Source organism: Echinops telfairi, unplaced genomic scaffold, assembly GCF_000313985.2.
Source record: "Echinops telfairi isolate 266 unplaced genomic scaffold, ASM31398v2 ScPeMD7_7466;HRSCAF=8504, whole genome shotgun sequence".
NCBI lineage: Eukaryota > Metazoa > Chordata > Mammalia > Afrosoricida > Tenrecidae > Echinops > Echinops telfairi.
In genome coordinates, this window is record NW_022111366.1 from 6,934,759 (window position 1) to 6,946,429 (window position 11,671).

General features: G+C 46.4%; 1 protein-coding gene across 4 annotated transcripts in view; it reads right to left on the reverse strand.

The window, feature by feature from the left end:
• Positions 1-3,395, reverse strand: part of SLC22A15 (solute carrier family 22 member 15) — a 128,428-nt gene extending 125,033 nt beyond the window's left edge. For all 4 annotated transcript variants that reach the window (XR_006679425.1, XM_045283699.1, XM_004714861.2 and 1 more), the window contains exon 1: positions 3,245-3,395. Coding sequence is in view for 3 of the 4 variants with exons in the window: in XM_045283699.1 (XP_045139634.1) it covers positions 3,245-3,331 (87 nt within the window). In the remaining variant the exon portion in view is untranslated. The remainder of the gene's footprint in view (positions 1-3,244) is intronic.
• Positions 3,396-11,671: the final 8,276 nt, after the last annotated feature.

Genomic DNA, 11,671 nt, shown 5'->3' on the forward strand with positions numbered 1-11,671 from the left:
TTCTACCTTACAAATCTGGCTAGACCAGAGGATGTACATTGGTACAGATAGGAACTGAAAACACAGGGAATCCAGGACAGATGACCCCTTCAGGACCAGTAGTGAGAGGGGCGATGCCTGGAGGGTGGAGGGAATGTGGAGTGGAAAGGGGAAACTGATCTATGTATAACCTCCTGGACAACAGAGAAGTGGGTGAGGGGAGGCGTCGGACAGTGTAAGATATGACAAATAATAATTTATGAATTATGAAGGGTTCATGAGAGAGGGGGCAGTGGGGAGGGAAGGGAGGAAATGAGGAACTGATATTATGGGCTCAAGTAGAAGGCAAATGTTTTGAGAATGATGATGGCAATAAATGTACAAATGTGCTTGAAACAACGGATGTATGTATGGATTGTGATAAGAATTATACGAGCCTCCAATAAAGTGTTTTAAAAAGGGGGCCCCTATGTAACCCTCAGGATGGACGTTCTCCACTAATGAGCTACATGATGAAATCAATGGCTAAAGAAAATAGTTAACCTAAAGGTCTTTGCTGTGGGATCAACTTGGGCTGCTAAACCGAAAAGTTAGCAGTTCAAACTCACCAGCTGCTTCTTGGGAGAAAGATGTGAGGCTGTCTGCTTCCATAAAGATGTACTGCCTCAGAAACCCTAGATGGGGGTCCCTGTGCTTCAGAATGGACTTTATGGCAGGGGAGAGGCTCTGGAACTGGATTTGAAATAGAAGAGTTTTATTCTGTGTTTGAACAGGATGTGCTTGAAGTAACGGGGAAAAAACAAGCATTTTAAGCAAAACACGATGGTTGGAAAAGGAGGAACATACAAAAGGCTCTATAAAGTGTCCATCTCTGCTGCTGTAGTTCCCTGCCCCACAGCTAAGGCTGTCCTTTGAACGTGGCAGACAAAGAAGGCCCTGGGACAACAGCTCACTGATCTGTACAGTTCTTGGCAATGGTAGACAAGTGCTTTGGTTTGAAAAACAGAAAATGTTGAGCCCCTTCCATTAGCCTATTACTCTACCCTTCAAAATGGTTTCTTGGTGTTTTTTTTTCTGTTGGGGGAAGCAACCCACAAGAAGAATCATGAAAGTATCTTTGATATAAGTATGCAATAAATGGAACTTTCCAATTTTCCTACTCACCAGCCCAACTCTACTGGCCCAAGCCACCTCCAACAACAGAGTTGGCAAAGTTCTTTGAAGAACTCCACTCTCACATCCAAGCTACCTCAGGGCAGCCGAGGACCACTTGGGATCAGGTATCTCAATGGGCTGGGTGGATCTTCCTAAGTCGCCAGCAGCTGTGAGTGGTTTACTCAGGTGTGGACAGGTCTCCTCCACACATATAGGTTACAGGGTACCTCCCCAGCCCACACCTACAAGATAAACAGGCATTCATTCCTAACACTCTCAGACCCGGCTCTTCTAGAACAAATACTGGCCACAGAACAGCCAGAGATGGGTGAACAGTCACTGGTCTTGGGAAAGGGCAAGGCGTGAGCCTCTCTGGCATCAAACTTTACACAACTGGGGCAACTGGCAGGGAAAGGCGGTGCGGCGAGCGTAACAGGTCTTAAGCCCAGAGCACATGCCACTGTAACACCACACTTCACTCAAGACAAACTTACTCCAAGTCAGCGTACAGCTGGCTCGGCTGGTGAGAAGATGAGAATATAGGGGATGGAAGGTAGGGAAGAAGAGATGGGAAGGCTCAGAGGGGGTTGTGTTCCTGGAATTCGTGGAGTGAAGGAGAGAAGAGTTCTTTCCGGGTTATAAATTAGGCTCAGGCATGATGGTTACCCTCTGTATTGTAGGTACTGTATACCAGGTGGTTAAGATACTCTGGCTATTTAGCCCACCGACTCTTCCTCATAGAGAGAGTGATGTTAAAGCTAAAACCACAAGCTTCAATGAACTTCACAAGACTTTCTATTTGTGAGCTGAGAACCTGTTCTGCTAGAGAAGGGACTCAGCCGTCTATTCTTCCTGGTAATGAAATCAACTGAAACGCCCAACGTGTGAATAAGAAGAGAATCGTTATGTCAACACCCACCACCACCATCTTCCTGTTGCAGCACTTACTGTACTTAGGCAAGTTTTAAGCAGTGCCAGTTATATCCATGCGCACCCTGGACTTCCCTCGGGGTAACTATCATTTCCCATTAGCAGCACTACTGGACTAAAGCTCGCGAGGGCAAGGAATCCCATGTGTCCACTATGGCAATCCACCACATAGTAGGCACTCATTCAACATAAGCTCAACTAAAGAAAGAGGAAAGGCCTGGCTCATGCCCCCAATCCTAAACCCCAACCCAAGCCCATGTCCACGCCCACACCCACACCCACACCCACAGTGGAGTCTACTGGGACTTATGGGGAGCTTATAGCAGAAAGGAACTGCTAAAAGGGATTTGTGAATGAAATGAGCAAGAGTCCGGGGAGAAGGGGAGAAGGAAGCGTTGTCAAGTGTATGGGCCACTTAACCTGACCCAGGGAGAGGCATCCCAAAGATGCGCTGCCATGACCTTCAGCAGTATGAATCTAGACTCTTTATCTTTAAATCCGAATGTCTGTCCATGGAAGAATTCATTTTAAAGCATTCCTTTTGAAACCACCTATCACAGATGGTAGGATTGGATTCATCACCTCAAGGATGGAATGACCAGGCGGGAGTTAAACCAAGGAGAGTGAGAAATAACTCTGATGCACTGGGAGCTGCTGGGGTAAGAAACACCCCCGCCTCGGGGAAAGGAGGGTGAGTGGCTTCTCAGACCTGAAGGAGGCCAAGCTGGAGCCACCTTTTGTCCGTGGGACGTTAGGGCTGCCCCTGTTCTAGATTCCAAGGTGAGAGCACGCCAAGGCTGACACAACGATCCCCTTCCGTGTTTGTGGTGTAATACAGCCAAGGACGCAATTTTGCACCCTCATTAACCAGCTCATCCACTGACGTCCCCCTCTGGAAACCGTCCTTCCTCCTCCTCGGGGGCGCTGGATCCCGCACGACCGGACCCTGGGGAGAGGATGGGAGGTCTGGGCCAGCAGAAAGCCGGGCCGGTCCCCAGACCACCTGGTCACGGCGCCGGCCCAAACCACAGCTCGGCGCCGCACCCTCCCCGCGGGGTGTGCGCGGGGCCGGCTGGCCACACCTCGGCGCTGGCAGAGCCTCGGCACCCGGCCGGGCGCCCCGAGAGACGGCGGGGGCTACGGGAGGTGCAGCCTTACGCGGGGAGAAGGGGGGACTCACCTGCAGCAGCACGGCCAGCAGGAAGCACAAGTACATCTGATAGATGCCCATCTCCCCCACGGCCTTGAACGCCTCCTCCACCTCCATGGCCGCGCTCGGCGGCGCCAGGCCCTACCGGGGACAGCAGCCCGGCCCCGACGCCGGCCCCTCTGGCCCGGCCCTGCTGGCCTGGAGCTGCGAGCCCGCCCCGCGGCGCCGAGGGACCGGTTGGAGGGCGGGAGGCGATGGGCGCTCGGGAGGTGGCGCGGGGGGAGCGGCGCGTCCGCGCGCGGGGGCGGGGCGGCGGGCCCGGGGCGGGGACAGGGCGCGCGTGCGCACACGGGGCCCGGCGAGGCAGGCGCTGGAGCTGCAGGACTGCATCCTGACTGGGGTGTCCCTGGAGTTGGTGTCCACGCCCACCCCACCCCACCCAGGGCCTTCCTCTCATTAGACCGCATAGAATCCATCTTCTCATCGAATAAGCACTGGACTGCTGGCCTTGTAAGGTAGGTGGTTCAAACCCATCAAAGGCTTCACGGGAGAAGGATGAGGCTGTGTAATGCGTTACAGTCTCTGAACCCTATATAGGGTCACTAGGAGTCGGTATCAACTCATGGCAGTCGGCTTGGGTTTGGTTTGATAGTTAGAAATTACTTAAGTGTGTATTTCTTAGTTTCACCTGCATACTAACAGTAACATTGTGAGAAATCTTTCTACATGGAATTGCTTTATTAGTAACTAGGTGAAAACCTCTTTTGATTGTTCTCTGCCTTCTCCCTTAATTATTGCTTTATTCTAACAACAACAACAACAACAACAAAAACAAATGTAGTGATACAAGTTCACAAATAATACTTAACACAATATTGTTGTTAAACACCAAAAATTTTGACCAAAGCAGCAACCATCAAAACAGCACCAGAATCCACACGTGCTTGTTGTGCATGGGAACGTGATTCGAAGTCACCTTGTGACTGGATAGAAGGAAAGTTCAAAAACAAAAACAAAACAAACCTCACTGCCAACCACTCAAGTCTTACAGCGACCCTATAGGATGGAGTAGAAGTGCCCCTGTGGATTTTCGAGACTGTAATTCTATGGGACTAGAAAGTCTTCCTCCCGAGGAGCTGCTGGTGGTTTCGAACCCAAGGTGTAACCCACTATATCACCAGGGCTCCATACTACCAACTAAAAGGTTAAAAAACACATTGGCATAAAACTTTAGCCTTGATGTTGATACATGCAACTTAGGACAGATGTGTTTGTTGCTATGACTAACTACAGTGATATTTTTATTAAGAATAACAAATTTCTGCTGACACATGGCACAATTGATAACCAGTTGTATTAGTCTAGGTACTTTGGAGAAACAAATCCACAGCAACTCACGTATAAGAGAGAGTTTTATGCAAAGAAAATGTGCGTCATGGAAACATCCCAACCCAATGCTGCCCAAGCCCACAAGTCCAACATTAACCCATACCCAACACCAGTCCACAAAGTCCTTCACCTCACAAAACAGAGGCAATAATGCCGACTGCAGGAGGAAAGCTGAGTCAGTGAACGTGTAAGCATCTCAGCACTGGCAGGGGTCTCCACATGGCTGCTCCAGCACCCAGGGCTGCATCAGGATAGATCCATGCGGCTTCTCCTTGGGGATGTCTTTGTCTTGTAGGAAATCCATCTTGCAAGCTGAAGCAGGGAACTGCTAAGGCAGCTGCACCCGATGCAACCATCACAAAACAAGAGACCCGAGAACTAGAAAGGCGAGGCTTCACCACCCATTTATCCCTCCGCCTTTCAACCAGCCCCACATGTGATTATCGGCCAGGCTGGCACAATTAACTAACTCACCAGTCATTTCGGTGTCGCGCCTCTGACAGCATCACTTGGTATAGTGCACACAGCCCTGATGGCACCACTGGCTGGTGCCCTGTGCCCTCTCTCTGTTTCCAATTGATTAAAGAATGTGGGAGGAAGGAGGTGGTTTGTGGCAGTACCTGAAGTGAGAGGAACGAAGACGTTTGCTCAGGTCTGAGAGGGATCTTTCTGCTGGAAAGACATGGGAACAGCAGTCCCCACGTGTAATCCTTGGGCCCTGCTTCTATGTGGGTGGGTGGAAACTATTTAGTGACTTGTTCGCTTTTCAGCATTATTTATCTTTTTGTATGAATCCCTTAGGTATATGTCCAGTGCAGAGGGAAGCCTTCAGAGAATAATCTTGTTCGCTAGTTTTGGTCCCATCCCTCTTCTGGGTCATGCGAAAGCTGGCCGAGGACGAATGTAGCCTGAGAAAGTAGTGATACTTTTGAATTGTGGTGTTGATGGAGACTACCGAATACCCGCTACTGTCAGAGAATGAACAAAGCTGACTGGGAAGAATTACAGCCAGAATGGCCTTTAGATAGTGCTTTGCAGGGTCTCAGGTACTTTGGACGTATTATCAGGAGAGACCAGTCCTTGGAGAAGGTCATCAGGCTTGGTAAAGTGCAGGGTCATTGAAAAAGAGGAAGAACTTCCACCAGACTGACTGACGGTGGCCTAACAACGGACTGAAACTGAAACCATAGTGAGAATGGCACGGGTGCAGGTAGTGTCGGGTTCAGTTCTGCATAGGATTGCTAGGAAGCCAGAACCGGCACCTAGCCACTGCAACGTTCTGGGCCCGTGATGTATTAAGTCCACAGATAGGCAAACAAATGATTACAAAACCAGAAAGACGCTTGCTTATAAAAGTAGCACCGGAAGGAAATACAAAGGGGAATTCTGTGGAGCGGAGGCCATGCTGCCAAGGGATTTAGAGAATGAATGGTGGCTTGCCAGGAAGGAAAGGTGAAGAAAGACATGGCCACATAGAGGATGCTAGTTGCCTATCTTAGTCTCCTTATTTCTCCACCTTAGGAGAGGCATTCTGTTTTGTTACAACAGCCACCCAGCATCCCATTGCCCAGGCCACGATACTCAGTACAATATTGAATAGAAGCAGTGGCATTGGGTGTCCTTGTTTCTTCCACATCATCACTGCACTTCTAGAAAAGCACTGCTAATTATGATGTTTCTGTAATTCATAGATGCTTGGGTGGAACACAGGAGCCATGGTAGCTTGGGTTACAAGTTGGGCTGCTAACTACAAGGTTAGCAGTTCAAAAGCACCAGTTGGTCTGAGGGAGAAAGATGAGGTTTTCTACTTCTTTAAAGATTTAGTCTAAGAAACCCACAAAGGCAGTGTTACTCTGTCCTGTAGCAGTGTTACAGAGTGGCGTCACTCAATAGCTGTGAGTTTGGGGTGCGATAACCAACCACAAACATGTTATTGTGACATGCCTTTGATCTAGTCCTGACTCATCGTGACCTTATGTATAACAGAGTGCAACACAGTCCAGACTTGCCCCGTCCACACAATCAGAGCCCACGGTGGGTCAGACGTGCCCATCCATTTGTAGGGGCCGTCCTCTTTTCCCTGCTCCTCTGCTTTACCAAGCATGCGTTCTTTTCCAGGGACAGGTCTCTCCTAACACGTCCACAGGAGGTGAGATAAGTTGTTCCATCCTTGCTTCTAAGCTTGTTCTCTTGGCAATCCATGGCACTTTCAAAAGTCTTCCCTGCACCGCCATTCAAGTGCACTGGTCCTTCTGTGGTCTTCCTCATTCAACGTCCAACTTTCACAGCCATAGGAGGAGGCATTGGAAAATACTGCTGCTTGGCTCAGGCCCACCTCAGTCCTCAAAGTAACAGCCATACTTTTCAACACTTCAGTGAGGTCTTGTGCAGCAAATTTATCTAATGCAGCTTATCTTTTGATTTCTTGACTGCTGCTTCCATGAGCATTCATTGTGGATCCAAGGAAGAAGAAATCCTTCACAATTCAAACTTTTCTCCACTTATCATGATGTCACCTATCGGTCAACGTGTGAAGATTTTGCTTTTCTTTATATTAAGTTATAATCCATGGTGAAGGCTACAGTCCTTTAACATCTTCAGCAAGGGCTTCAATTCCTCCTCACTTTCAGCAAAAAAGGTTGTGTCATCTGCATATTACAGGCTGTTAACCCTTTTATCCTGATACTGTAATCCTGTTAATCCACATTTCATGTTCTTCTTCATATAATCAAGCTTCTCTGATGATTTGAAAACATACAGATTGAATAAATAGGGTGAGATGATTCAACTCCTGGACATTGATCTTTATGTGTTTATAATGTTTGGAAGTTTTATTTGACATCATGCTGTATGAGCATGAAAAAATATTTATACATTAATTTTTGATATGAGACATAGCTAAATGGATCCATTAAATGTTACATAGAAATCAGGTTGTTTCAGCTTACTCCCTAAATGTCTATATAGTCTAAGTGAACCCCAAACTCTTCAGTGCATTCAGTGCTAACTCACCTGGTATGAGGACATCATGGCTGGGAGCAGGTGGCTATGGAGGGTCAGTAGAGGCCTGGACTGCAGAGCTAAGGAGCGTCCACATTTTCCTACAGGTGATGGGAAACTACTGGTGTGTTTTAAAAGATGATGCAGCAGATGTGCACAGAACCGGTTACATTATTGTAATGGACCAGGCGGGATCCAATAATCAACTTGAGGATTTGCACCAGAGTCAATGCTAATAGGGCTAAGGAAAGGAAGTACAGTCAAATTTAAAAACCATTTAGTAAGTAAAATCTACAAATGTGATCTAGATTGCGTTTTGTAGAGACAGAAAAGGGAAAAAAAATTAGGGAGAACTTCCAAGTTCCAGGTTTCAGTAACTGGAAAAATACCCTGTTTTCCCGAAAGTAAGACATCCCCCCAAAATAACACCTACTTACAATTTTGCCTCTTGCTGAAATATAAGGCATCCCCCCAAAATAAGACCTCCCCGAAAATAAGCTCCGCACCCCCAGCTACCATAACTCTGAACTCTGGACAGTAGCAGCCAGTGCCCACGCGCAGCTCACTGTTGGCCGCAGCATAGACAGAGCAGCCAGGAAGTGCGAGGTCTCTTTTAATAAAACAATAAACAATAAATGTGTATCGTATTCTTCTTCATGGAAAAATAAGACATCCCCTGAAAATAAGACCTAGCGTATCTTTGGGAGCAAAAATTAATATAAGACACTGTCTTATTTTCGGGGAAACAGGGTAGTGGTTTGGGGAGCACGGAAGATGGAGGAGGTTTCTGTTCATAGGCAGAGGAATTGTGGCACCAATGGGCATTGCTCTTTTAAAGAGCTATTGCCCCTTTAAGATACCGCCCTTCCCGCTTAACCCACCGAGGCCAGGCCCCTGCTGGATTTCTTTGCCCAAATTTAGTACGGGCTGAGAGCTCCTGAGCATGCTCTAAAAGAGCCTCACTAATTAAAGCTCTCCTGAGGTTCAAGGTATTGCATCTGTGACTCTTAGCAAGTGTTCCATTCTGGAAACACATTTCCACCTCCACCCGCACCCCCATATGACTATGTTTTTGTTAGCTTTCTTCCTCATAAGCCCTTTCCTACTATAATTTTACAGTACTTTGATCTTTCTTGTATCACACAGGACTAATACCCATCTGGAGATTTTTTTAATAATCAAAAATTAATGTCTACAGTAGGGTGTCTAGAAAGCACATCTTCCCCTGGGGGGGCGGGGAGTGCGGGGGGGCAGGGGGGGGGGGGGGTGGTAGACTAACGTTTTGTTGTAAATTACATGAATCTCAGAAGCAAAGATAATGCACTCCGCCATCGTCGTCGTCTTTTGTAGCCAAGCGTGTGCACCCAGACCTTGTACTGTGACTTCTCCCTGGTTAGGAATGGGGTGTGCCGGGTGGCCACTGAACTGGGTGTGTGAGCTGATTGACAGACTGCCTCTGTCGAATGTGCTTCCAATCTTCGGCATTGTTGTTGACTACCGGCCTAAAAGTCCTGAAAGTTACCGGCTTAGGAAATAAACCTGCAGAATGTTTGTTCCTCTGGGCACACGGCCTGCTGAGTCGTCTCTTTCTCACAAGGGTGCCCCGGAGACATCTTGTAATAAAGAGGGCCGAAGAGCTCCCATCGGTGTCAGGTGGATGCCAATACCCGGGACATGCCGGCAATGAGCAGATCACACGGAACAGGGAGGTTTACGGGTGGGTGCCTCCACTCGGAAGGAGCAAAAAAAGACAAAGGGAGAGCAGGAGAGAGAAAGTGGAATTCGCAGTGAGGTGGGCATGTTTCCATCATCTGCCATTCAGAGCTCTATGATGTCAAGTCCCACCCAGACCATTTCCAACCCATGGCTATCCCATGTAGACAGAGTCGATGGCAAGCTAGGGTTTTCAAGGTGACCTTTGGGAAACAGATCCCCAGGCCTGTCTCTGAGTTCCCAGGGCCTCTCCCTGGACGGGGTCCATTCAGACTAACAGCATGTCTGGAGGGCAGAGCAGAAGCAGCCCTTTGGGTTTCCTGGCTGTAAATCTTCATGGGATCAGAAAGACTCATCTTTCTCCCTCGGAACAGTGGGTGGGTTTAAACCTTGAGATTAACAGCCCAGTAAATAACCTACAATGCCAGTGGGACTTGCCCCTCCATCTATCTGAGTGGGTTCGAACCCTCTACCTTTAGTCTAAGTGTCAAGCTCTTAACTATTTGCATCACACAGGGACTTCTACTCACTGGGCGAAAAGTAGATATTCAATTAGACGTAAATTTTACACAGAGAATGTTTTCCATTTTTCATGTCTCAATTGTAGGAATCAAGCAAAGAAGGCCGAATAAAATTTGGTCTAAAATCCAGGAGGCAAGGGTTCAATTAGAAAGCAAATGTTTTGAGCATGATGATGGCAACAAATGTACAAATGTGCTTGTCACAATTGGGATGAGAGTTATACGAGCCCCCGATAAAATGATTAAAAAAAAAAAGAGTTATAGTCCCAAGGGCTCAACAGTTCGAGTCTAAAAGGCAGGAACCTATTATTAAAGGAGTAAAATTCAGCCTAGATAATCAAGGAATTAAAGTTGATACTGGAGTTGGTCAGAGTTGTGAGGAAAAGCCAAAAGCTGTGATTAAACCAGAAATTATTAAAAGTGGTAATTGGGGTCTGCTACCTAAAAGAACTCTAGGATGCTTATTAGGAAAGTCCAATGTAAATTCTCAAGGTGTTGCTAAAATTATTGATCAGGATTATGAAGAAATCAAGGCAATGATAAATTCTGATATACCATGGTTTCTAAAGAAGGAAAATTTCTTAAGCCAATTTTTACTTCCCTGCATCTCTAGAGTAAAAATGTATAACTATCTGGAAAAAGTAATGAGTGAAGTTAACCAAAAAAGACTATTTCAAGATTGTAAAATCATACAGTGTAAGAAGCCTGAAGGGCAGAGCGGCTTAATTGAGCCTGCAACTTTTCTGGTAAACTTGGAGAAAAAATGTCTGTTTAGTAAGTTACTTCAAGAACAGCTGAACAAATTTAATAAGAATTTTTCCAGTCTTTCAAAGTGTAGTAAATTATTAGTCAGCTTTGTTAATTCTCTGACAGCCAAGAACCAAAATTTACATTTTAGCTCTCCCAGCGCTGGGAACCAGTATTTGCATAACAATGAAGACTATCTGACAGGTAATCTTACTGGTTTGAGGCCAAGTAAGATAACTGAGATGGCCAGCAGTGCTCTGAAATCTAAATTGTTAAAACAGAAGGGGGAGAAGAGGAATCCTATGTATAACGAATTTCATTTGGTCAGTTTAACCAAAAAATTTCTCTCCTTACTAAAAGCTTGTAATAAAATTAGGGAAGATAAACACATTTTCAGTTCTACAGAGAAAACTGATCCTAAAAAGTCCCAAGAAGATGGAAATCGCGTTTGGGATCCAGGTCCATCCACCTGGAAAAAAGGGCGATACATTTATATTTTCGCAGAATAAAGTTGATGGACTCCCTTTAGAAGGACACAACCACGTTTGGAGAAAAATGGACAAGAAGAGATGGAGGAGCCACCCAATCTTAACCATAATTCCTTTTGCAGGTTAATGACACCCCAAAGAGAGGGGCTATTTGTTTATATTTTCACAGGCAAAGGAGATAGGTGGATTTCTCTACAGCCTGCAAGGCCCAGAAGAAAGGAGGGACGCCCATGCTGTGACATGACCCTGTCCTGTTACTGAAGTCACCCAAAACGTCAAGAAGACTTGCAGATTCCTGAGAGTGGCAATCGCTGAATGCTGAGAGATTTCTTCCATTGCGGATGCCGTCTAAGAGAAACTCTGGAACTCTATTATAACTGAACGTTTTATACAATAGTGACTGGACTATTACTACAGATTGTTGCTTTGCTATAAAATAATGATTGGGCTATTACTACAGATTGTTGCTTTGCTGAAAGATCAAGATTTTGGACATTTTATGCAATAATGATTGGACTACTACTACAGATTGCTGCTTTGCTGAAAGATCAAAATTTTAAACTTGTTAGTTAATGCTGTAATGTGATTGAAATGTAACT